The sequence below is a fragment of the Asterias amurensis genome, chromosome 6, assembly GCF_032118995.1.
Source record: "Asterias amurensis chromosome 6, ASM3211899v1".
Lineage (NCBI taxonomy): Eukaryota > Metazoa > Echinodermata > Asteroidea > Forcipulatida > Asteriidae > Asterias > Asterias amurensis.
Genome location: NC_092653.1, coordinates 18779354 through 18807333, shown reverse-complemented (window position 1 = coordinate 18807333; position 27980 = coordinate 18779354). Strand labels below are relative to the sequence as shown.

At 39.0% G+C, this 27980-nt stretch overlaps 1 protein-coding gene and 2 long non-coding RNA genes across 5 annotated transcripts; 1 reads left to right on the top strand and 2 right to left on the bottom strand.

The window, feature by feature from the left end:
• Nucleotides 1-82: 82 nt before the first annotated feature.
• On the bottom strand, nucleotides 83-25003 carry LOC139938380 (uncharacterized). 3 transcript variants are annotated; one of them, XM_071933851.1, is made up of 11 exons: nucleotides 24894-25003; nucleotides 23951-24080; nucleotides 22970-23111; nucleotides 21631-21708; nucleotides 20528-20683; nucleotides 14606-14647; nucleotides 13792-13885; nucleotides 13395-13561; nucleotides 12252-12533; nucleotides 10309-10429; nucleotides 9594-9721 (listed from the first exon to the last, which is right to left on the bottom strand). In XM_071933851.1, the coding sequence occupies exons 3-10, from the start codon at nucleotides 23015-23017 to the stop codon at nucleotides 10310-10312; spliced, it is 987 nt and encodes a 328-aa protein (XP_071789952.1). In that variant the 5' UTR covers nucleotides 23018-23111; nucleotides 23951-24080; nucleotides 24894-25003; the 3' UTR covers nucleotides 9594-9721; nucleotide 10309. The 3 variants fall into 3 exon arrangements, with proteins under 3 accessions (XP_071789951.1, XP_071789952.1, XP_071789953.1); XM_071933852.1 differs by having other exon boundaries at nucleotides 12252-12524; XM_071933850.1 differs by lacking the exons at nucleotides 13395-13561; nucleotides 13792-13885; nucleotides 14606-14647; ... (3 more) ...; nucleotides 23951-24080; nucleotides 24894-25003 and adding exons at nucleotides 83-5581; nucleotides 6706-6787 and having other exon boundaries at nucleotides 8418-9721; nucleotides 12252-12384.
• On the top strand, nucleotides 14999-17704 carry LOC139939064 (uncharacterized). Its single transcript, XR_011786259.1, has 2 exons — nucleotides 14999-15529; nucleotides 16235-17704. It is a non-coding gene; the product is annotated as an uncharacterized lncRNA (long non-coding RNA).
• LOC139939063 (uncharacterized) lies at nucleotides 16834-19771 on the bottom strand. The gene is made up of 3 exons (XR_011786258.1): nucleotides 19535-19771; nucleotides 18823-18982; nucleotides 16834-18258 (listed from the first exon to the last, which is right to left on the bottom strand). It is a non-coding gene; the product is annotated as an uncharacterized lncRNA (long non-coding RNA).
• Nucleotides 25004-27980: the final 2977 nt, after the last annotated feature.

Sequence of the window (27980 nt, the reverse complement as noted above, 5' to 3'; positions counted from 1 at the left end):
CGTGCGGAAACATGGGTGGGTTATTTTCTCCAGACTTCGATGACCAATTGAGCCTAAATTTTCACAGGTTTGTTATTTTATATATAAGTTGTGATACACGAAGTGTGGGCTTGGACAATATACTGTTTACCGAAAGTGTTCAATGGCTTTGATTTGTCAGTATCACCATAGTGGTTTGTATTTTGACATCACATTTTGCTTACTGTAAGTTAACTCTTTCAGTGTCAACTTTCTTGTGTGTATTGAACTTACATTTAATAAATTATATTTTTTTCACCAAACAAAATGTACAGTATCTTGCTGATTTGTGTTGCTTTGTACGCCCACATTCCAAAGCCAATGTGCCCTTTTGAGGTATGGCGGACACAATGATAGAACACTAAGGTTTGGGTAAATTTGTCTGTATACACCCAAACCAAACAGTTCAGTGCACTGCAGTGCACTACTATCACGTCCGCCATACCTAAAAAATGTATCTTGCTGATTTGTGTTGCTTTGTACTTCCCAAAGCCAATAGAAGTAATTCCTGAGAATGTCCTGTCATCATGAGGGCTACATCTTACACTTGATGATCTTCAGTGACCACAGCCTAATGATGATGATGATAAATGCCCTCTCATGTACCATGATGACACTTTCTGAGTACATACAACAGATCTTATTATGTAGGCCTACGATTGGGTATATCTTGGGAGATTTTCTAAAAATGTTTCTCTGTAAGCGTCATAGAGCATTGTTTTTTGATGGATTTAGCACTATATACATTTTTGCTGTTATAAATGTTATGTATGATAATGGCGCTTTCTTGTACATGAAAATAGATCATACATAACACACAATGTAAATGTATGACCTTGGCACTGAAAGAGTCAAGATTGATACACAGCTTAAGATCAATCTTAGCTCTTTGTGAAATCAGCCCTAGGGTACAGTTTATAATTCACTTATTATCAAAGTCTGGGCAATTTGTAGGAAAACATACATGAATAATTAATCACCTTATATTTAACAATTTACAAAGAAAATGCATAGTATCTAGCAGCAGATGAATGTAGTTTAAATTAACAGAGCGTATTAGTCAACAACAAACATAATAATATAATGTACATTAGGACTTATAAAGCGCATTTTTCAATAATACAATACACTGCTAAAGAATGCTATAGAATGGACAGTTCATGGGCGAGAAGAGAAAAGACAAGTTAAAATTTAAACTTGAAAGTCATGCGAGTGAGTTAGTGTTGTGCATGTGGTTTGGTAGCTACATATAGTTCCAGGATTGGGGACCAACAATTAATTTAAAAATGTTAAATTTCTAGTTTGGCATGTTTGGCGGGAAGTGCCAGGTATTACAATGGCAATTTACACCATGAACCTGTGGTTATAAAAGACTTGTAATTTGTCCCAACTCACATGAGGACTCTATGTAACATGTATCTATTGGAAAATGAGTACATCACACAATCCTGACAATAGGAGACTTTTGAGAAACTGCAAAAAAAAACAAAAACAATTATACAGCTTATAAGTCAAACTTTGAGCTCATACCAGCTTTTCATTGACAGCAGAAATTGTCAGCAGCAACAATTACTGTACAGAGTTAACATTTTACTGAAGTCAAATCATTTTGTTGTTTTTAATTTGGGCAAGTTCTGCACTATCGGATTCAAACATGCAACATTAGAGGAAGTGTAAATTGTGCACATGACTGTGAAGGCATAACTTCCATATGTCAACATGGTATAGTTGTTAGTGTCACATGAATAATGTTCTATGTTTATCTACTGTGACAAACCACATCCGCACCACAAGCTTTATCTGCAGTCCACTTCCTGTTGAGTTTTTCATGCCTTGTTTTAATTGGCCTTCTTTTTCCATCAGGGATAAAAAATCAAGTTGTGTTTTTAACTCTTCCACCGATATATTTTAGGCACTACTTACTCGGTACTTTCCCGTAATCTGTGAAAACAAATCCACAGGCAAATAACTTTACACCCACAACCTTTACATTGCTAGAGCAGATTCAAATCCTATGTGTTAGCAGTGGGTACTGCAGCGTTTTAAAAAAGGTTAGTTTTGCATTGAGGATAAAGACTATAATTTGTTTTTACCCTTACACTGAAAAGAACCCAGATACATGTACTCAGTACCGTACTACCTAAAAACCTGTGATTATAAAAAGCTGTTAAAAAAAAAAACCTAATTAGTTCAGTTACTCTAACTAATTATTTTAGTAGATAGTTTTTGTTTTGCTATTGCACGAAAAAATTAAATAAATTTAACAAAAGTTTTCTTATTCAACAATTTTAAACATTTCAGCAACTTTCCAAACTGACATGATGTATAATAAAACCATCTCTAAGTCAGCCACCTGGGCCCAATTTTATGGCTCGTCATGTACTTACTGTAACTTGTTATCAAAGAACCAGTGCTTTCAGAAGCAGGGAATTCCGCACAAGTCAAGTGTTAGCAGGGAGTTTTTGCTTTTGAGTGTGCGTACTCCACATTACTAAATGTAAGGGATTCTTCGCTAACGAAGAATCCCTCACATTTAGTCCCCTGCAGAAATTCAGTGCTGGTAATGAAGTACTGGTAAGCAGAACCATGAAATAAGGCCCATTTTGTTCTATTCGTACAAATCCCTTTTCTTGTGTCCCAACTTTTAGGTTGGAAGCTAAGGATAACAATTTAAAAGCGTCTGTGTTAAAGGCACTGGACACTATTGGTACATGTACAGTGTAGTTACTCAAAATAATTATTGCCATAAAGCCTCATCTTGGAAATGAGCAGTTGTTGGTAGTATAAAACATTGTGAGAAACAGCTCCCTCTGATGTAACGTACAACTGCATGTAGTTTTTGAGATAGAAGTCATTTCTCACTAAAATGAATTTGATTTCAAGACCTTCAAATTTTATTTTGAGGTCTCGCAATCAAGCATCTGAAAGCACACAACTTGTGCAACAATGGCGTTTTTTCTTTCATTATTTCATCGCAACTTTGATGACTAATTTGATGACCAATTAAGCTCAAATCTTCACAGAGATACACCGAGTGAGAAGATTGGTCTTTGACAATTACCAGTAATGTCCAGTGTCTTTAAAAGATACAAACCAATGCCATTTTCTTTAGGTTTCATCCACTTATTCACTTTTCAGCGCATGACAAGTAAAACTCAGACAGAGACCTTTTTTAAGGTTACTGTGAAAGTTCTGAGATACACCAGCCCTGTGGTCTCACGATGCTGTTTGGGACATTTTAAGTGCTTATTGATGATCAAAAAATAGATAGCAAAATACAAAAAATATAAGAGTTGTAAATAATAATATGCCTGCTTTGGCTGAAAGAAACCATTTTACTTTAAAATGCTATTTAAAATTAATATGATTAAAATATTTAAAATCAGATTTTTACAGTACTGTGTTTAACACATAGAAAAGAACACGGCAATATTTTTTGTACAAAATAGTAACAGTTAATAGTAACAACAAATAAAAGACAAAATTAATATTTTACAAGCAATGAAAAAAACATCTGAAGAGTCTAAAGAAGTCTGAATTAATTTGCAATTCACAAGTGAGCGGGAAATTTGACAGCAAATTTTTATGTAATTCACTTTTGTTTGCATTTGTTGCTTCACTCGTCTGGGCCCAATTTCATAGAGCTACTTAAAAGCAGAAAATATTGCTTTTAAAAGCAGTAGCTGGTAACATTACTCTGGTTTAAGCATACTTTTGTTGTGCTTACATGTAGCTCCTTATTGTGTTTAAAGGCAGTGGACACTATTGGTAATTACTCAAAATATTTATTAGCATAAAACCTTACTTGATGAGTAAAGGAAAGCTGTTGATCGAATAAAACATTGTGAGATACGGCTCCCTGTGAAGGTAATTAGTTTTTGAGAAAGTAATGATGTTCCACGAATTTGATCTTGAAACCTCGGAATTAGATTTTGAGGTCTCAAAATCAAGCATCTCAAAGCACACAACTTCGTGTGACAAGGATGTCTTTTCTTTCATTATCATCTCACAACTTCGATGACCAATTGAGCTCAAATTTCCACAGGTTTGTTATTTTGTGCATATGTTGAGATACAGCAAGTGAGAAGACTGGTCTTTGACAATTACCAATAGTGTCCAGTGTCTTTAAGCAGCTCTATGAAATTGGGCCCTGCTAACAAAGCGGGACTAAGCATGCTTATTGCTTTGCTAAGTCAAGCAGTGTTTTAGAAACTGTGCGAAGCACCTCTCTGAATGCAGACAATTAGCGCAGATATTTTTTCCCGCTACTGCGTGCACCAATTTTGTTCACTTAAACAAAGTACTGGTTTTCAAATATTTATTTTACATTTAAAATTGGCGGTTAATAAAGAATTTAAAGGCGGTTCATTGGATTAAATATATTTTACTCACAAAAATCAGTACAAAAAAGACATCTTGATTAACATCATTGCATAATTAGTATAATTAGAGTTTTAAACAAAGTACTCTCACTGTCCTAACATATGTATTTTTGTTACACAATTGGATGTGAAACTAAAAGCATCGCTTTCAAAAGCTGAGAACAGTTGCAACTTGAGTTTTGAATGAGCCTCTCTTTTTAAGACGTGTGTATCAGAGCTTGCAACTGCAAGAAGCTTCAATGTACATGTACATGTATTGTTGTTTAATACATTTATTTTATTTTCAAGGCAGGGTATACTTTTAGTAATTACTCTACAAGTTTATGTAATGACCAAAAAACAAACTTTGTATCAAGCATTGAAAAGCTGTTGACAGAACAAAACACTCAAGAGATGACTCCCAATCACCCCTGTTTGCTACGAAAGTCACCATCTTGTAGGGCAAACCGTATGCGCCTCTAAACGCGTACATCAATGAAGCACGCAGTACTCCCGGTTTGATTGCTACAGCAAATGCACGCACACAGGCACGTCACACGCACACAGACACCATGATGTTGTTGTAGGTCAGATATTTGAACGGTGACGTCATATTCAATACGGTCTATTTGTGGAGTGTAGTTTTAGAGAAAGAGATAATTTTCACCGCCCACAATTGAATCTCAGTATGGCTTCAAGCATCTGAAAGCAAATAACTCTAAGCAACAAGCTTTTTTTATATGTAACTTACATGTAGATGACCAATTGAGCCAAACATTTTTACAGGTTTGCTATTTTACATTCAACATTTTGGGATATACAAAGTTAGGATACTGGTCTTTGACAAAAAATTACTGAAAGTATACCCTGCCTTCAAAAGCTGCAGTCTGACTTAAAAAACTCATTCAACAAAATTTTTGTAAAAACATTTTTAGATCTGTCAACACTCCCAAACATATTCTACTTCAATATGAAAATATGAACATTTTCTGTATCAAAAATTTAGATTTTTAAATGTTAAAATTTTGATTGATACACAATTAACACATGTCATTATTGTTTTGAGTGAATGTACAGTTTCAATCCTGTGATTTGTAAAGCTTAGTTACAAACCATGTTCTTGTTCCAACATGTCCAATACATGCAGCCTGATGGGATTGTCCTCCATGTATTCACCCTCTTCTAATCGCTTCCATCGCCTCCTGAAATTCATCAGATAATGGAAACATAATATAGTCAGCTCTCTTTAAACCAATACAAGATGCCTGTTTATATGAACTGTCCCATGAACTGTCCCATGCTGGTTTAAAATTAAACGATACAACCACGGTCGCTACGAGAACACAGAAAATACAAGGAACTTAAGCTGCCGTGTCATAGCAAAATAGAATAGATGTTGGAAATTGCATACTTTTGTAGCAAGATATAGTTGTGTATTAACAAAAGCTTACCGCTCAGTTAAAGTTCAGAAAATATTTATCTAATAGGACTGGCCACACAGCTCCGGCCAATCCGAACCGTAGGAACATTGCGCTGGTAACCATGGTAACCTACATTTCAAATGCACATTTTTGCACACTTGGACGGCTATCCACAAAACAATTAGGATCAACATTTTATACGCGATACCGATTTTGTCACGTAACTGTCGCATGAGCAGTTGCTGTGATAATGCACAAATTGTGTCATTGATATTTTTGTGTCGGGATTCTCGTACGATCTGTACCACGAAGCAACCGCTCCATTCTAGCCTATACAGGTGTGTAGTGCATGTTATGAGGACTTTACCTTCCAGTACATGCAGTATGCGCTAATCCTCCAATCAGATCCTCGAACTGGAGTGTGATATCAGGCTATAACCTACTCCTAGTTTTTATATTGCATATATATATTTATATAAATTCATTATCACTCTCGCGCTCTTGGAATACAGAAAAAAAAAGTGCGTCTGCGTCCCATATGCAACTCGGCCTTCAGCCCTGTTGAATATGGGACGCAGGCGCGCGTTATTTTTCTGTAATCCCCTCCCACTTGTGTGATAACTTATAATGAGTACTATACCTGTTATGCGTTTTTAAACAACGGTGTATGGAAAATACGAGGAAAACGGGCCAGTCTTCTGCGGACCTCGATTCACATTTTGGGGGGTAAAACCCTAAAAAACTACATTACTTTAAAGGGGATCACTTACAAAATGTAGCTCACAATGTTTTATAATATCTAGAGCTCTTGTCTTCAGTGCGTTTTACCAAGTACATGTAAGTCATTCCTTTTTCAAGTAATTACCAAGGGAGGCCTATTACCCAACAGTAACTGGTTCACTTACCTCTTACACCAGCGAAACATGAAAAAGGCGATGACTATGGCACCCACAATCCCAGTCAGGATCGCAATGACTACGGGAATAACTGCAAGGTTAATAATAATCACATAAATCAACGTGTTAATAGACGATGTGACCTATGTTTACATTCAAACCGCCCTCTGTTGACAAAACACTATAAACATACGTCATGTTTCGCCGGGCACCGAGTTGCGTAGTCATAGTAAGATTGCGTACACTTTCTAGCTGGCTGCCAAAACACAAAGGTTTTGCCCGGCGGTACGCGCGCGAATCATGTTATGGTTTTCGTGTGACGTCAGAGGTCACATGGTCTACACAGTGTATACATTTGTTCAACAACAGTACAATTAGACCCTTCCCATGAAATATGTGAATTGCACATAGCGCGTGCGCACTAACATTTCGGTTGGCAAAATGAAGGAACACTGCGCTGTTTCATACATGGCCAATGGCTGCATGACTCTCAAGCATTTGCCAACCAATAAAGCCTATACGCATGCGTGAATGTAATTAGCATATTTCATGGTAAGGGTCCATTGTAAGCCTCACTTGACCTCCCTGATACCTAAAGGTAGTGTCACATTAAATGTGGAAACTGGTCTGAGACAATAACCAATGTGCAGGGCTTGAATTTGGGGGAAAAATCCACAAGACCAATGGGCTTGTTGCTCAAGATTTGTACTGGCCCAGAATTGTCATAACAATTAGACCAGAACAGTTTAACATGCATACTGTTTTTATTTGAACAAGCACTACAAGTACATGTATGGCATACGGTACAAATAACAGAAGATTTGTCTCATTTGTCTCTATAGACCCATTGCATATGACGTCACACTCTCAAAAAGGAGGCAGATCATTGGACAATGTTCTCTGTGCGTAAAAATGAGCGCGTAAACTCAGTGTACCTGTAGCGTTCCGCGTTATGCAAGGGGGAGCTATTGATTTCTAACACAATACAGATTTGTTCGCGCCTCCGAACAATGCGCAAAATTTGGGGTGTCAACTCTCTTTTGTGCATGTTTGTATACGATTTTGACACCCAAAACGACACCCAGGATCTATAGGCACATGTCAGTTGGAAGGAGTTTATCAGACTCAAAGTCAACGATGCATGGATAGGACAATGATGTTAAAGACACTGGACACCTTTGGTAATTGTCAAAGACCAGTCTTCTCACTTGGTGTTACTCAACATGTGCACAAAATAACAAACTCTTGAAAATTTGAAATCAATTGGTTGTTGAAATTGCGGGAGAATAATGGAAGAAAAACACCCTTGTCACACAAAGTCGTGTGCTTAATTCTGAGGTCTCAAAATCAATTTCAAATATTTTAGTGAAAAATTACTTCTTTCTCGAAAAAAATGTTACTTTAAAGGGAGCCGTTTCTCACAATGTTTTATACTATCAACAGCTCTCCATTGATCGTTAACAAGCAAGTTTTTATGCTAACAGTGATTACCAATACAATGTAGTGTCTAGTACCTTTAATACCCCATAGAGTATGGAAAACTTGAGAAGATTCACAAGGGACCTTTGACAGTCCAAACATTGTTGTCCTTCCACACCAAGTTCAGCTCGTTAAAATTTAAAACCTTGCTCAAATTATGCGAGGGACCTCATGCTAAAATGCTGTCGTGTGAAAAGTGCTCAAAAAGTAATACAGAGGAAAAGCAGATCAGATTAACTTACTTGTGCCAGTTGCATTATTTGTCTGTTCCCCACCATGGATAGTAACAGGTGGTTCAGATTTGGCTGTTACTGTTGGTGGTTGGATGGTGATTAATTTTGTTGGGCAGAGATGTACTTTTTCCGATGGCTCCACGCTGCAAACCACCTGGTTTAGTTCTGTGGCCAGGATGTGTGCCGCAACGCCATTTTCGGTAACGGTGTACAGAATAGCGGAGTAACTGCCTCTTGGCTTATCTGGACTCACCTCCAGAGTGTAGACCCCTGGTTCTAGATCCCTGCTTGAGCCACATACATTTGTCGCTTCATCCTCACTTAAATGTACCACCGTGGACGACTGGGAAACGGTTGGAACAGTACGAGGCCTTGTCGAGGAAATGCGCTGTAATAATATTTCATCACCGCACGGGTTTATGATAGTGATGAAGCTTTTCACTTGTGATTGTCCTTTGTCGATGACTTTGTAGGTTGAGAAAGTTATAGTTTTACGAGTCAACTGTTCATGGGGTGGTACAGTCACCAAGGCGATGTCAATGGCCGGTAGTCCTCTCTCAATATGATGCAACAGGAGAAAGGGTTTAGATCCTTTAATGGTGCCAACTTCCTTCCCGTTATAACTCAGATCTTTGGTCTGACCGTTAGCGAGTGTCACATTCTTGCTGTCAGACCAGGAAATTACAGTGTTATTCCAAACTGCCACGGCACGGAAGGTTCCACTGACATCCAGGCTGTCGACAGCCACAGCCGTGTACCTCTGCCCAAGTGCAACCAGTGGGTAAAGGCTATCCATGGAGTGACCTAAACAACCACTTGCCTCGTCTGAGCATCTACTTTCAACTATTGCCATGAGGGGATCAGGGGACTGGAGGTGACCACCTATGAAATCATTGCTGGTTTGGTAAACGCATGACTGGTTGTGTAACACATTGCAGGACAGCGGCCTTACACCCCCCTGACTTTGCAGAGTAACATTATCTGCATTTTCGTTGAAAGTTATACTCTGTGTGGGCGCTGTGCCGACTACAGTGAGCTCTGATAAATTATCTTCCAGCAAACCATAAGAAGCAACCAAGTGGACCTTATCCAAAGACGCTATGGGCATCGCTGTGTAGGCGCTTAAGGTCTTACCAATTTGTAAGAACAATGTGACGACGATGTCCAAGTCCGATTTGATGTAGAGAATATTTGTACTTGTATTTAGGAGGAATTGTTTGAAGCTTGTGAGAACTATTGAAGCAGATGGTGCAGCAGTGAACGTCTCTGAGTAACCACTCCCAATTAGAGTTATAAAGCTGTTAGCCTTTGGACTACAAATAAAACAAATGAAAACAAATCTTTAAGATCTTTAAAAAAGATAATATTTAAGTAGGGTTTAATGGTGGGAGTATTTAGAAATAACATGTAAAGGTTTCGTTTGAGTAGTGTGAGTCTGAAAAGAACCGGTGGTCGACAACTCAAAGTTTAAGCCCTGCAAAATAAAATAATAATAATAGTGGCTTCCTTTAAAGCGCTCAGGTCCGTCACATAGTGACGCTCATGGCGCTTCAACATTATTACCCCTGGTCACTGGGCCTTAAATGACCTGAAACCATCTTAGCTCCCTGGGAGTATACAGCCTGTGCCGCCAAATATGTAGTGCACTTAATCACAAGAACCAACTCTGCCCTCACAGTTACCCATTAACCCCTGGGTGGAGAGAAGCTTAAGGTAAAGTGTCTTGCTCAATGACACAAGTCCCACGACCGGGATTCGAACCCACACTCTGCTGAACAGAAACACCAGAGCTTGAGTTCAGTCCTCTTATCCGCTCAGCCACGACACCCCCATGTTGCGGTATGATCATCGCAACACACAACAAAAATGCATGTAGCAAAAACTTGCTTGAAACACTTACTCTAACCCACCAGAGACACAAGCAATCTGAAGGAAAGAACCAGCTGCTTCCAGTTTCCAACCATCAAGGGGTAGTGTAACAATGAAGTCCCGTCCATACATGTGGGTCTGTCGGTTCGGCTCTGTTGTTGACAAATAAATAACAATAACAAATACATGTACAAGAAATAAATAACCTGGCATATAAGTGAGCACTATACAATTAGCTAACTAGTCATGCTAGTGTATCAGGGCCTGTACAGATTGTTCATTTTGTTTTGTTTGTTTGTTCACGTTTGTTTGTTTAAGTTTGTTTGTTCTGGGGAAAACACAAGACCAGGAGGCTTTGGCTCAAAATGTTCATCTGTCCAGACAAAATTTTGATATTTACACCCCAAGTTTACAAGACCAGAATCAAATATGAAAAACGCTCTTTACCCTATGCATTAAGATTAACTGTTTTTAAGGATTTGGGTACTTTTTTAAAATATCCATAGATTTACAATAAACTTACAGGGTTTGAAGATAATGATAAAGTGGAGAGCTTCCCTTCAAATATTACTTTTAATGGAGGTGCTGTACAGTTTTTGAGAAATGAGTAAAACAATGTAATGAAAATACGTTTGTACTTGTAAATGATTAAAATAATTTTCGTCTCATGAGATGAAAATTATTTCCATGACATGGTTTTACTCATTTCCCAAAAACTACAGCACCTCAGCACGTAATATTTTCAGGGAAGCTTTTTACTATCATTGTCTTCAAACTGTGTAAGTTTAGTGTAAATCTGTGGACGTTGTGTTTTTTGTCCTACATGTACAAAAGTTACATAGACCCTTTAAACGAGTGTAAGACATTGATACTATTTGCTCAAGATACAAACAAAGTCAGAAAGTGAGGCATATTATTGTTCATAATCTGATATTCAATTAAAAAAACAAGACCACCGAACTTGTTCAGTCAAAAGTTTACTGGCCTGCTGACACCAAAACTACTGGCCTTGGGTCTGTGGTCCAGTGTACATTTTAAGCCCTGCTGTGTTTATTATAAATTACATGACATGATCATGTAGTGGTGGTATGCAATAAACAATACAGGAAGAGTTGGCCATAACTTTGACTGATCCCGTACAGAGGAATTTACAAATCACTGTTAAAGGAACAAGTTGCCTTGGATTGGACGAGTTGGTCTTTGAAAAGCTTTTGTAACCGTTTGTTATGAAATGCATGGTTAGAAAGATTTTTAAAAAGTAGAATACAATTATCCACACACATATGCCTCGAAATTGTGTGGTTTTTCTTTTACTTTGCGAACTACATGTAACACGGTTGGCGATTTATGGGAGTCATGGCCGACCATGTGAGTCGACGAGGTAAAAGGAAAACCATGCAATTTCGAGTGATACTTGTGTGGATCATTATATCCTACTTTTAAAATATCTTTCTAATCATGCATTTTATAACAAACATGTATACTGACTGAGCTATCTAGCCCTCTGTTGGAAGTCTCCCTACGTGGCCAACATCTTTGGGTGCCAGTCAGAAGCCACATACATGTATTTAACCATTGGCCGCTGTGTAGGCAGGGATCACACCCAACATGGAGGAAGCAGCAGCCAGGGGATCACCTTTTTGTTAACTGATGTGGCCTGCTCCGTGTATTTTCATCTTTAGATCGCAAAGTGGCAACCAGCTCATCTAGATGACTGTATTGCGGCTGCCATCAATGCTTCTTCCATCAAACAGTTGCCTCATGCACAAAGCAGTGGTGTTGCTGACTGACCCAGGCAGATTCACTGCTTATCCAGTAAGTGTAATAACCCAAGTAATTCAATGTAAACACACCCACTGGTGAAAAAGATGTATAAGTTCTGAGTTTTTGTGGTGAACCTTGAAAAATCTCAGTCTAGAACCTTGAAAAATCTTTAATAGAGCTTTCCCGAAAGATGTCTAAATAAAGACTTACCTCTTCCTCCGTTAATTTGACCTGTTCAATGCTCTTCCTCAGCCCATCCTTCCCCTTGGTTCCACCCTCCCTCCGAACCACTTTCCTACTCTCAACCTCCACACTGGGAAACTCCTGGGCGTAGTCTCTGGTGATTCGATCCTCCCTGGGCGTGGGCTCTACTTGCTTGACGCTGTTCCACGGTTCACTCTGATCGGTGGCGCTGGGCTCGGATTCTTGTTTCTGAGTTTCTGGCTTGGCTGCTGCTTTCTTGTTGGTCCACGCCTCTTGTTTCTTGGGGGACTGAAAACACAAATGTTGAACTTTCATTAATGATGTCAGAACTCAGCTAAACATATTTGTGCATTTACCCATACATGAATGTTTCTTTGGTCCTTGGGAAAACAAGTATGAATATTTAATCGAGCAAAAGGGCTGATTGACATTAACATGGTGTAGGTTAAGCAGACATTTCAGGCTTAGTCATGTTAGTCACAGTTTTTCAGATTTTTGAAAGGGTAAAAATAAAAAACCAGACTAGAGTAGGAAAATCATCATGCCTGTGTATGTCAAGCTCTATATAATCAGTAGTTCCCCAAATACAGTGAAGAAAAAATCCAGGCTTGGTGCTGAGGTTGGATTCGACAATCTCTGCCAGATACATGTATATGTACATGTATATTACAAATAGATCACTTAGCTTGCTCGATAGCTTAAAGGAACACGTTGCCTTGGATCGGTCGAGTTGGTCTTTGAAAAGCGTTTGTTATAAAATGTATATGGGTAGAAAGATGCTGTAAAAGTAGAATACAATGATCCACACAAACATGCCTCGAAATTGCATGGTTTTCCCTTTACCTCGTCGACTAACACAGTCGGCCATTTATGGGAGTCAAATTTTTGACTCCCATAAATGGCCGAACGTGTTAGTTCGCACAGTAAAAGGAAAACCACGCAATTTCGAGGCAAACTTGTGTGGATCATTGTATTCTACTTTTAAAACATCTTTCCAACCATATGCATTTTATAACAAACGGTTACAAACGCTTTTTTATAGACCAACTCATCCGATCCAAGGCAACGTGTTCCTTTAAGGTAATTCAAATCCTCTTTTTGAGAAAATTTGAGGAGTCTGAGTTTAACTGTTCAATATTTTGTTTTTACCTCATCCCGTGGCTGTTCTCTGCCTTTGAGTTTGCGCATGATGGTGGTACCAGCTGGGAGGTTGCTCGACTTCTGACGAGATGCCTTCTCTCTCGCTGCCTTCTGTTTGGCTGTAGGCTCCTCAGTGAATGGCTGCTCTGGCAGTTCAGAACTTGATGAAGGCGAAACTGTGAATAAGATAAATAACTAGCTCTTAAGAACAACAAATGTTTTTCAATCAAAGCTATATTGAAGAACTTCCGATTCCGGCCAGAAAACTTGTTTATGGGTTTTGATACCTTTTGTAGATGAAAATTCAGGCCATGACCCTAAACCTTTGCAGCCTACAGCATGCATGTAGTGAAAGCATCTAGGATGTTTGTAGATACATGTACATGTACATGTAGTTTACTCTTACCTTGAACTTTTTCTGCCACAAAAGGATGATGGAGTAAGTTGGGCCACGACAGACGACCCCTTGGGTTCTTGGTAAGAAGACCTTGAAGAAAATCCTATGAACAAGAACAAAAACAATTTCCCTCTTAAAGACACTGGAAAAGTTTGATAAACATGATAAAAGTCAAACACCTGTATTAAATCAATCGGTGAATCATAACATATGCATAAAATAACAAACCTGTACAAAGTTTGCTCAATTGGTCATCGGAGTGAGTAACTTTTTATGGTAACAATTCTTTTGAGTAATTACCAACAGTTTACGTGCCTTTAAATCTGTATAGTACCGGACCAGTTAGCAACTGGCTAATGAAGCTTTTACAATTACCCTGCGTATGAATTTAGGTAAAATACCATGTTCCCTGACTTCGAAGAGACTACGCTTGAAAAACATAATTCAAAGTTTGAGTGGCCATGATAAGGTCATTTACTCGTTGGACTTTTTACAACATAGACTGGTCCGCTGTCTCGAGGGAATCCCCCATTGACTCGTACACAAATAAGCCTTAGGCCGTGTCCGAATTGGCGACTTTGGCTACAGCTACGGCTAGATCAGCGCGTCTGTCAGTGTTGAAGAATAGCAGACGCGCACGCCCTAGCCGTAGCTGTAGCCGAAGTCGCCAATTCGGACACGGCCTTAGTCTATAGTGTAAGGAAACAAATGAATCAAGTACTTCTTTCTAACTCACTTCTTTTAGTCAAATCTTAAAATCACTGAATGGAGTACTTCAATGAATCATACAAATCTAGTTTCACAAATATCATAATATACTTACTTTAAACTCAGCACTCATGTTCTTGGGCCACTTTACTGGATCCTGGACAACAGAAAAAACATCAAAGTGAAAATTACAGATAGAAATATTGAACATATTGAATCTGAACCAGTGCAAAACATTCTTTCTTGGCCTATTTTGTTGACTGCTTTCTTGACAATTATCATTTATTTTATTTTGTGCAAAAAGTAATATTGGTAGCATGCTCTAGTCATGTCGACCTCTTAAAGGAACACGTTGCCTTCGGGCTGCGCTTTGTTGGGCGTTTTTGGGCTATGACAAGCGTTTGATGTAAAATGATTACGGTTGGAAAGATGTTAAAAAAGTAGAATATAATGATCTACACAAACATGCCTTAGAATTGCTTCACTTTTGCCAACTTTCTCGAAACAAAACGCTCCGCCATTTATGGGGGTCAAGATTTTGACTCCCATAAATGGCCGCCAAATTCACTAGTCTTATTTCCAGTCGCAGCCGTTGAACTATACGACTGAGCAATTATTAACAATTTTACGAACCCATTTGTATCTATCTCTTCCTCCATGGTTACTCCAACAACAAAAAAACAGTTCATGAAAAAAAATAAAAGGGCCTACGTTGAATTAACTTTTTATTAATCTATCTAAGCAGCAAGTTCAGCCCACGTCGCGGGGCCGAGCGGCTGCCGTCCAGCGGGCCATCATCCCCCGCGGCCAGACCTCCCCAGACGCAGTGAACTCTTGCTCGTACGATGTAGGATTTTAGCGGGGCCAGTCTAGTAATGCGAACACTTTGTACACGAAAGAATGTCTAGTACCCGTATACTAACTAGCGAGTGGAGTTGAAAATGGACGTGTCATGTCCTCCCACACCAAAACTACAGCTAGAGAATTCATCCTCTCAATAATAAAACATCTGCTCAGACATGTCAGAGGCGTTTACCGTGTAAGTATAGTATGCAATTGCGAGTCACATAGGCCTATACCCCACAGTTCGTTTTTAGATGCAAAATTACAGGGACTTTACTTCTCTGTCCTTTCTCTATGCTGTTTGCAAGTACATGTAGAGTCACAGGGCAACAGGAAAGTGGTGTCTATTACTAATACTAGTCCATCGCCATAGGATAGATGATGTCACTTGTCTTATTTGCCATACATTCATTATTTTATAAAATAATGTTTATGTCTATTATGGGGATGTAATTCCTTGACCTTGGTCTTAATTGGACAGTACTATTTGAGGTAGCTCCTGTTTACATTGCTCAGAATCATTTGACAGCAAAATTTATGGTGCGATGCATCTGAACAGGGAGCACATACTGCAAATGGTAGTTGGCAAGGAAAGCTAAAATAAATTAATACTCTTGTCCACAAAAATGAAGCTTCCATAGGTCCTTTTCAAAACCACGGCATCGGCTATGGATTCGGCTTCAGACTCCGTCCCCTTGTCTGAATCCCTACGCAAAGCACGCTCAGTATTGTCAAAACATCTGCGGGGCCAAGCTGGCCCGAGCTGAATTCAAAGCCAAAGCCGTGGTTTCGAAAAGGGCCATAGTCTAGAAAACTCTTTTCAAAAATTACAAAACAAAATCAGAAACGGGGAACAATTTTATTATTTTGTAACATTTTTGTATTGATACTTGATTCCCAGGTCACAGTGAAAGTTGGGTGGTGATGTGATTATTGAAGCCGGTATGGACAAGAGAGTACACGTACATCAAAGAAGTTTTCCAAGCACGGTTAGACGACAACCAGCTTCTTCGCAGGACAGGAAAACTCTACTAATTAGGCCTGGGTGACCAGTGAAAATTACTAATCGACTAGTCGCACCTCCATCCAATAGTTGCGACTACGACACTAGTCGTAACAAAATTTTGATTATCACGATGCACTGCACAATATAGTCTAATTCAAGCGGAAAAGACAGAAGATTTGTGTCACTGATGTCTGACTGTGTTCTGTAAGTAAATTATGTTGTCATGAATAGTCATGAGCGACTATATTGGTTCACCAAACAGGTAGACGCAATTTTTTTTAAACTATTTTTGTAGCACGTTTAACCGAATAGTTGAAAACAATAGTCGCGACTCGACTCAGGATTCAATAGTTGGAGTGCGACACTAGTCGCCCAGGCTTACCGCTAATGGTGCAAGGATAGCCTCTACCCGCAGCCGCCATCCCCCCCACCCCCCACCCCCCCTCCATACCACCACCACTACTACCAACAGAACTTGAAGCAAAACACAAATCCAGATTTTCCACTTCTTAAATTTAATTTCCATGTAACTTTCCACAATTTGGCTACAAAATTGTCTGTACAGGTGTGCATAAGATATAAGGTCAGTGCATTATTAGCATTATTGGCAAGTTCTAGAGTTTGTATGTAATCAAAGAGAATCTTTGTCACAAATTAATAGGAACTTTATAAAAAAAATATGGACAATTTATTGAATGTTTTTACAATTCACAGCAGTACACGATGTATTTGCAAACATTAATTAAATTTGTCCTTTGCCAAAGAACACTATAGTCCCATGCAGTATCCTTAGTAATAGTTGGTGTATCTCCTCAATATTTATGCATACAATAATAAACCTGTGACAATTTGGGCTAAATTTGGCAATATAAGCTGCAAGAAACAGTGAAAGAAAAACACCATTGCAGTATAGAAACAAGTCCTTTGACATGCCTCTCATCATGTAGACTTTATCAAGTGAGTTTAATGATCACAAATTAGTAATTACCAACATCTAAGGTATAAAGTCCCTTTAGAGAGACCAATGCCTTAGATCGAGTGATTTGGTTGTAAAATGCATATGGTTAGAAAGAATGTTTTAAAAGTAGAATAGAATGATCAACACAAGTATGACTTGAAATTCGGTGGTTTCCCTTTAAAACTTTTACTTATTCGAACTAACATGGTCTGCTAGTCAACAATATGACTAATTCTAAAACATCATTCTGACCATGCATTTCATAACAGGCATGTGGTTTGAAATCAAAATATACTTGCAAGGGTTAAGGTTAAAAATTTGAAATGGCACTGTGTTTATCAAACTTGTTGCATCTATGATCCATGTCTCTTTATGAATACAGAATAAAGATATTTCAGATAAATTTATTTGAATACAGATTGTTTATGTTTTTGTATTTGTTGTTCTAGTGTGTTTTTTGTTACAAAATATCGAAATCTCAAATAAATAATACAATAAATATGATGATTGTATCAACAATTGGCCATGTACTTCAAATTAAACTTAATCATATTATGTCGTTGTGATGAAAACAAACTCTGCTCACATCACATTCAATGATTTGTTGACATAAGTAATGTGCAAAAGAAAATAATAATAAGTTGAAATATTGACATTATGTGTTAATTTAGGAATAAGAATCTACTTGTTGAAAACAGGAAATATTGCCATTTGTAAAACCTGTTTTGCATAAATCATGTGTACATGACAGTTGAAACTATCTGGAAATATATCCCTGATTTTACAAACAGTAACTAGGTAGTGTTCCTCTATTTCCATTCTGACACAACACATGTTGTCTGTGAAGGCTGGCTGGGTGGCAAAGTCATTTGTTGTGTACATCATGCTCCCCTGGTGTACATGTCATTCCTGTGATGTCGTGCCAACTCTAATGGTGGTCCAGAACAAGGTGCCTCAAGATCTTTTCAAATATAAACACAAACATTTTTGAAACAATTAACAAAATAAAAATTGGTTATTTGTACATGTACATGGAATATAAAACCCATGCACTTGATGTTGATTCATTAAAGTGACACTTTAGCAAATATTACCTACCTGCAGCCGATTTCACGAAACTTTACGCAACTGCGTGAGTCCACTTGCGCAATTTTAATGGCGCAAGTTGCTCCATAAACGTTGCACAAGTGGACTTACGCAGTTGCGTAAAGTTTTGTAAAATTGGCTGCTGGTCAAAGACATGATGTTATTAAAATTTGGGATGTGGCTGTTCAGTGTAAAGTTTTTTGGTAATGCAACGTTGGCGAAGGAGGCTGTTTACAAGTAACTACAATGAATGAAAGCTTAAATTTGTGTTTCCTTATTTAATGTTTGTTTACACATTTACTTTGTTTCCTTTTTTTTTTGGGGGGGGGGGCGGACAGATCAAAATATCATATAACAAAACTGGACTGCTTTGACAGTACATGTGTATATTGTTAAACATGCACATGCCATTGACAGTATGAAATAATCAGTCTCTTACTGCCGAGTTTGAGAAGCATTCATCCGGCCTTTGTTTGCAGCATGACCTCTCCTGTTGTGTTGGCATCTCCCTACAGTTGGTACAAACACACCAGCTTGGTTGGGTTTGATGAGGTCTCCAAGATGTTTACGCCAAGTCCTGGCATCTGCTCACATAGTACCTTCAACAAGAAATTCATAACCATTGATATAACTTATTAGTTCTCGACAATTTTATTTTTTATTGTTTGAAAGGTCACACTTCTTTGAAAGAATTGGGGTAAGAGTTGACTTGGGTACAATATTTTGGGTAAACTGTTAAAAATATACAAAAAACATTTAATAAATCTGTACTATTTAGTATTTTTAAAATGTATTTCTACAATTTTTACAAAAGTCCTCCCCATCCCAGCCAGATAAACGACTCTTTTAATTGTAGCATCAAAGTAAATTAGGGTAAATTATGCCAAGTCATTAGGACGCTGGACACTCGATTCAAATCCCCACTCCCATCTATGCACCGCGTGAATAGATCTACAAAATTACATGTAAACTAGTCATAGTACATGTACATTTATGTACTCTCACAACTCAGTGTTGCGGCTGTCATGGCTGTGAATTTACGTGTCATGTTCACAATAATAACTAACAATAACATTGCATTGGGTATAAACAATCACGGTCCGTTCTCTCTCTCTCGTCGGCTAGTCCATGTCCCACTACATTATTTTTACCCTGATTGGCGAGGTGTCCGTTCCTTCTTTTTGGACGTGTCTTCAACTTCAGTCATCTCTTTGCGTAGAGCAATGAGCTGAATCTGTGTTTTTTCGGCGATCGATTTTGACAGCAAAATGGTGTGTTTACATTTCACACAACGTCGTATGGTAGAGAACAGTATGTTACCTTGTGTTCTTCTGGTAGGTTTACCAGGCCATTGGCTACGGCGCCAGCCTAACTGCTGTGCATCGCGCATAAACGGACGATCGTTTTGACGGCTTGAAAAACGTATATATTTCGCGGGCCATGTTTCAGGGTCAGAGGTCAGTGTTTGTTTTTTTAATTACCATTCACTAATTACAACACATTAAATGTGTTTTATTGCAAGAACAACTCTTAATAAGTATTAGGAACACCCTCAAACGTGAAATTTTGTGAAATCTGAAGGCAACGTGTTCCTTTAAACATTGCACTATACATTTATAATGAATGTATATTTTAAGTGGTTGGACATCAGTGGAAAACTGCTTTCATGCTGAGCTGATTTCTACTCGGGATACATGTAAGTATTTAAAAAAATAATTACAAATTTGAATGTTACGCTTCCAATCTCCATTATGTTTCTCAATCGTATAATGGAGGAAGTCAAGAATAATAGGCTTTCTAACATCACAGCACGCAATTTGTCAACAGAGGACCTTACCGCAGAAGGTGAAGGTGTGCAATGTAAAGACAGCGTTTTTTACATCAAGCACCATGATCATTATTTGATAAATCTATAATCAATTCCTATTGGCAGCATATTGCGCCATAGCACCCTGTAAACCATTACATGGTGCTTAAGGATTAGGTCTTATATCTCAAACTTCGTCCCACTCCTTGCAGTAATAATACCTGGCGCTATCCTTTGGCAAAAGGCGCGCTATAAATACGATTGTTATTATTATTATTACTAGAGTAAGTATCCTTTTTGTTGCAGTAGCAGTACGCCATTATTAAAGTTCACCTACCTTGATAAGACTGACTAACTGGAAGATACTATTTGTGTAGAACGGGGGTGTCCCAACAAACAGTTCATACAGAATGCAGCCTAAGGACCAGAGGTCAGCTGTGTGATCATATGGCTTTTCCTCGACCAACTCCGGTGCCATGTACAATGGTGTCCCCTTAGGAAAAATAATAATCATCATGAGTACATACTGGTGTCCACCCAGGTGGGCACGCATTGTGAGAATTTGCTCCCTCTGAAGTAACAAAGGTTTTAAGAAAAAAGGTATTTTCTTACTCAATTTTAAAAGATTTCAGGTCGGAAGCCTTTTTTAGGCATCTGAAAGTAAACAAATTGGGCAACAAGGGTGCTGTTTTTTCTCTTTATATTAATGCAAAAGCCTCTAAGCGCTTAAAGAGAACAATGAAATATGCAATGAGTGAACATTAGATTACAAGTATTAAAGCAGACTACAAATAAGCAGCTTCAAACAAATGAGTTTTTAAGAGAGACTTCAAACAGTGTAAAGAGCTAGGCTGGCGAATATGCATAGGAGGACTATTCCTAAGAAATAGATGGAAGAAGCTCTTGTACAAGTAGTTGTGGTGATCAATGACTGTTGAGAATGTAAAGTCCACGTAGGGGAAGAATGATGAACAAGTTCAGATAAATAAGCAAGAGTTTGAAATGTTTGAGCTTTGAAAATTAACAAAAGAATGTTCATAGGAAATTGTTTCTTGTTCGTCTGCTAACAATGAATAGTCCGTCGTAATAATGTTTGAAGATGACAACAGAACTTGGAGAAGAGGAATATAACAATTAAACAAAGGTATAGCAAAACAATTGTTGCACGCTGTGACTGGGGTCCATGGGTTTTGTACACCCTCTCGAGGAAAAATGGCACCCCCCTCGGGTGTACAAAACGCCATGGACCCCGTCACAACGTGCAACAATTGTATACTGACACATGGCTCTGCAGTCTGCATACATGTATATATACATGTACTTATACAAAATAAGGAGGTTACTATTAAAGTCAATCCAAAACATTATATTTAAAATTTCGAAGACTGAACAAAAACTTGTGCAGCTTCGAAAGAAAGTGTCTATCATTAAAATGTTTACCTGGCATTCTGGTAGGTTACCATCATCTTCAAGAATCTGGAAAAGTTCTCCTTCTGCGTAATCTGTCACGGCAACCACCTAATCAAAAGCAAAACATTCAAACCATTGAGTTTAGGAAAGATTATACAATGTGTGCTTTTTAGTTTTTCCTAAACTATAGGAATAAACGTTTATTTTGATGAATTCGTACAAATGACAGTCATCAATCAATCAATCCTAACATTTACATGGCATGTTATATCAATCATTGCTCATATGGCAGCCAAATGGGTGCTAATAATTCGCATCAACAATACTACCCACGCAGGTACCAATTTACGCCTTGTGCAATGAGAATCACATCAACAATTCTTCCCATGCACATGACGCAGGCACCCAATTACGCCTAGGGCAATGAGAATCACGTCAACAAATCTCCCCAAGAACATTCAGGTACCCAATTACGCCTAGGGCAATGAGAATCACGTCAACAAATCTCCCCAAGAACATAACAGGTACCCAATTATTCCAAAGACAATAAGAATCACATGAACAATTCTACCCGCCCATCCAGGTACCAACTTATTCAATGAGACAATGAACAGCAGTTCTAGTCATGTGTCTCACTCATGGACACAATACTTTATGACCAGGATTCAAACTTAGGCCGTGTCGAATAAGCGGCTACTGCTACGGCTATGGCTTGATTTCCACGTCATCAAGTGTTGAAGTACATGTATAGGACGTCCTTAGCAACACCCTGAGCAAAAGTCGTAGCCATAGCCGTAGCCGCCCATTCGGATTCAGCCTAACACTCTAATGACTTAGCCATAAGAACTACATTGGATGTGACAAAGTGGAGTGGTGGAAATGTGCGAGAGCTGAGGATAGTGGCAATTGAAAGAGAACAGGGCCCAATTTCAAAGCGCCGCTTACGCTGCTTAGCGGCCGATTTTGTGCTTACTGTGCGATTTCCATTTCATAGCGCTGCTAACCGTAAGCACGCAAAAAAAGCATGCTAATCTTCCGGTGCTTACCGCACGAAAATATATGACGTCACAATGCAAATCCATGGTAAACGCCAAATTGTGCTGCTAACCTATGAAATACGCTTGCACCATAGTAATTTTTCTGCTACAGTAAGCACAAAAATTTGCTTACCGTTAAATTGGGCCCAGGTGATGATGGTGACTCCAGTAATGCACCCCTATTACAATCTTTGAACAAGGCTGACACAAACGCAAATGATGATGATGAACATTTTCGGCTTTAAAGAAACTCTTATCAAATTGGACCCTAGAGAAAGTATTAACTTCTCAATGATTGGCAATACTGTTTAATATTTAATAGGCCTACTCACTTCTATTTTCTGTTTCAAAGCTGTCCAACATCTCAATGATGTTTTCATTGTGAAGACCTCTCATAATCTCAATCTCCTTCATCAAATTCTCAAGATCCTTTTTGCTTCGTCCAAGTTTTGGAATGAATTTCAGTGCGACCACCTTTTTAGACACAGAAAAAAAACATAATAGTACACTCATTTATGTAAAATAAACAAACAATTATTCATGTTATTTAGCTGTTGCAAAATGCTTATTAACCAAAATGGTGTGTGACATGAATGAAAATACTCTTTTAATGGCCTCATATTTAAACCTAGCAGAACCTTTCTAAAGCCCTGTTCACACTGTACAGTATCTCTATCCCCATGGGGAGATCCTGGGAGTTTTTTACCCCACAGTTACCCCTTTCACACTGTCCCCACCTACTGTAAGTCCCTCTTTGAGGAAGGGGGGGGGGGGTGCTTGCACCTTTCAAGAATACCCTTGAAGGGTTTTACAGCTTCTCCAGAGCAGGGTTGGCTATTGCCTGGGCTATGCCCATTTGCCGAGTGCGAGGTACACGTAGTTCAGGGATAAAGCGATCCAAGGTCTTTAAAGGAACGTTACAGAATTGGTAAGAAACAAAAATCGTGAAGGTCTAATGATGATGATAGTTGAAAACATCCCTGGAAAATTATCTCTGAAACATGTGAAATGTCACATTTGATGAGAAATAAATAATGTAACTTCGCGTTTGGACCTTATCGCTCAGTGAGCGTTTTATTCATTTTTATTTTGGCATCGATGCAATGCAAAATTTGTAATCGGTTTTTCACTATTCTCTCGTGACCCAGATGGATGATCAATCTCAAACTTCTACAGGTTTGTCAGTTTATGTATACAGTGGATTACATAAAGTGCGTACACTGCCAGCAATTGTTTTGGTAGAAAAAAAACAATTCTGTAATGTTCCTTTAATCATGTTAGAGATGTTAGACAGGTCTACATACACAACGTACCTTGCCAGAAGATTTGCGTCTCCCTTTGTACACTTTGCCGAAAGATCCTTCACCAATCAACTCCAGCACATGGTAGTTATCCATCTTGATTGAAACCGGTAGATTCGCTCAGACGAAGGAAACTATTGATCTTGACAATGAAAGGAAAATGAGTAAAAGTCGACAAAATGGAAATGGAGATAGTAGGAAAATAAAAATGACGTAAGTTTTGAAAATAAGTTAATAGGCTACTTAATAATGCACTGATGTCATCTTGCTGCCATCTGATAAAGAAGGAAACATAAGATGAAACAACTTAGTTTTTAACATTTTTGAGATAGCGGAGTGGATTCTCTGGTCGTCCCCTCGGACATTGAGATATCAAAGGACACATTATATAGAGCCTAATTTTGGCGAGATTAATACAATAAAATAAAAGAGAGCTCTATGATTCCAAGATTCATTGAACCATGATTGAACCATCACATCATCGTTTAACGCGTGAGAGATATAAACCTATTATTAGGTTATGCGAGACGATAGCCGGACGAAACCGAAATAGTTCTCTAGGATAGGATTACCGATTACTAATCGGATTAGTAGGACGTAGTACAGTAGTAGGAGTATAGTAGAAGTATCATTAGTAATCTAATGTTTCATAACAAAGTAAAAGAAGGTGGTGGCAGGAAACGAAAGCTTTCTCCCATTTATGCAATAATTATGTTTGTTTCTCCCTCAATTATCAATATCCTTATTTGGCGCTATCAATCAATCACCATAACAAACAAGTATCATTTCATAACGTCAACTCTCCCATCATCATAAAAGCAAACATCACCATATTTAATTTTTTGAAGACAGGGAGAAGGCGACGAGTAGTGGTTAAATCCCATCAACATAATATGCATGGGTCATTGGGTGCAAGTAAAACTGTCTAGCCAAATTAGCACCGATCTGTACTTACCTAACTCCCATATTTATCATGTGAATGCAAATCCAGCCAGACGGTGAGACGAAAATGACTTTGATTTTTGAATTTGACGGCGATCGAAATCAATCTGCGATTGGAATTAGCCTTCCGATCATGATACAAAATAATTTCTTATTATAGTCTGGCCCTCTCTGACGCTCAACAGAAATACGATAATCGACGCGGCAAGTGAGTCCAGGAACCAGACGACGCAGACTAACCCGTCGCTACGACAGAATTTCCTAGGAAAAAATGTGTCTTATTGGTCCCCCTCCATGGAGGGGGGTGGGGGCGTGCAGATGAGGGCTGTTCATTAGGGAAATCCATTAATAGGGCAAATGACCATAGGGCAAGAACACAAGTCGTAATTAATATTTTTTTTATGGGTTATGTTTGTATTATTTTGTATCATTCATATCCGACTTGAAGTAATTTAGCTTCGCCGTACAGAATCTCAATTGTTCAGCAGGCCAAAAAGCCGGATTAAAAGGTGTCATTTTTTTCCTCCATGGTAATTAAAACGGAATGCAAACAATTACACCAAGTCTGAAAATCTCATATTATGAAATCCAAAAATCGTAAAAATGTACAATTAATGTGACTGGCTAGTGGCTGATATGATGAGAGCAGAAATGTGCCGCGGGAGCAGAACTGACAAACTACGTCACTTCGGACATTAAAAAACATCAACATCTCCAGGTGCGTCCCACCCCTTTCAACCGGAGCCATAGCCGTTCGGAGACCACCCCCCCCCCCCCCCCCCCAAAAAAAAAAAAAAATAAATAAAATGAAATAAATAAAATAATAATAATATTAAAAAATAATAATAATAATAATAATTATAGGGTTTCAGTGGTCAACCAACACAAAAAATGTGCCGACCTGTTAGTGTTCTTGACATCCAAGTTGATGTATTTTCGATGGGATTTGCCCCCACGAATTGGTGAGAGGCAAGGAAATGCATGGAGGTACACCGGGTCAGGGATAGCTCGGCATACTTGGGTGGGTGGGGGTGCCTTAAATTACGGGAGAGCGCAACTGGCGCCCCCTAGCCGCGCATTAATGAAATTCAGGAAAGAGTATAATACACTGTGCAGTAAAAGGTGGTCAAATTTTGGGTCTGCCCCTCCTTTCTTGCTTTAGCGATTTCTTTAATTTTCTGGCTTTATCGTTATTGTTTTTTCCATAATATTTTGAATTTTCAAATTTCAAAGGGAGAACTAGATTATCCGGCTGCATAACTAGTGAGTAATTTAGCCACCGTAATCAATACCGCACCATCCAGACCATGATAAACAGCTACTATTACTCATGGGCGTCAATCGGGGGGGGGGGCACAGGGGGACATGTCCCCCACCTTTTGGAGGGTGGGGGACACAATATCAAATGTTCCCCACCTTTTTGACCACCTTTATCATGAAGCCCAAGTTTTGCATTGTGTAAGACGAAACCCTGTGTCCCTATTTGGGCATTAATCCTGTGGGCAAAGGATGACGCAATACCACCCTAAAAATTGGCCCTAGATTGCATCACAGAGCGTCTAAAATGCTAAATTTTCCCGGGCCCTTAATTGGGCCCGCACTCCGAGCCGTAAAGGCTTCTCACACGCATGCTCCGTCGTGGACAGATTTACACCTCCCCCTTGAAAGAGTGGAAGGGACGTGTACCCCACCCCACCCCAACCCATTTTTGAACAGTATCAAATGTTCCCCGTGTCGTTTGACCACCTGTATCATCAAAATCGTGTTTTGCACTGAGGAACTGTGGAGCACTGGAACACAATATTCTCATTGTTCTGTTTCGTTTGCCATTTGGCTGCAAAATGGCCTAAAGATTGCACCACAGAGCATCTAAAAATAAAAAAATTCCCGGGCCCTTGAGCGGGCCCGGACCCATGCCGTATAAAGGCGTCACACTCACGTCCTCACTCTTTGACAGTATTTCCCCTTAAAACTTGGTTCATAGTTCCGCACTTGAAGATGCTGTCAACCCAAAAGGTTCTACTGCTACTCAATATTTTACAGATATTTCGTTCCGTTCTGTATGCCTCTTATTTGCCTAAGATTGCACCACAGAGCATCTAGAATGCAAATTTTCCCGGGCCCGATTGGGCCCGGACCCATGCCGTAAAAGTTTGCACTCGTGAGCTCACTCTTCGACAGATTTCCCCCTAAAACTTAGTTCATAGATCCCGCTTGAAGATGCTGTCAACCCAAAAGGTTCTACTGCTGCTTACATTCTACAGATGGTCTGTTCCATTCTGACAGATTTGCCCCATAAAACTTGTGTCTTAGGTCTTGTGATGATAGGAATGAAACGCCGTCTGAGCATTAGAATGCAGAAACAATATGGATATAACGAAGCTATGATTTTAAGGTACAATAACCATGATAGCAAGAATAGGTGCATCATACCTTGAAATAGGCATTCAATTCCAACATCTGAAAGGGGGGGGGGGGAAACATCACCCCTCAGATCCACTAGATTGCACCAGAGAGTATCTACGGGCTAAAAAGAAATCCCGGGCCCTAAAGCGGCCCCGGACCCCACGCCGCAAATGTGATGTCCCCCCACCTTTTTCAAGACGGATTGACGCCCCTGCTATTACTAAACAAAACTTGCACCCAAAGTAAATGTACCCTTGTGCAGAAAAGACAACATTTTATTCCATCATCTGATAGACCGTACCTTTGGGCACACTTCACTTTTGGATGGAGGAAGCTAAATCGGTCCACTAATTAATACCTAATTAGCCGCTCGAGTACACGCCATTTTCTACACACTACGTTAACCGTATAGCACAGAGACCACCTTTGACGTAAAGTACACCCTTCACGGTACATAAAAAACGGAATTTTATTTCATAATCTGATAGCTCATACCCATAGAGCTATGGCTCTATGCTCACACCTCTAGGCAGACTTTATTATTATTATTATATTTTTTTCGTGGGGGGGGGGACTGATTCGGTCCACTACATAGTATTAAAATTAGCCAGAAGACGATCAGAGCATACTGATCGAAACGTCGAGTTAGAGATAGTCAGTACATGGCATTACCGCAAACCTTTCTATATTGTAT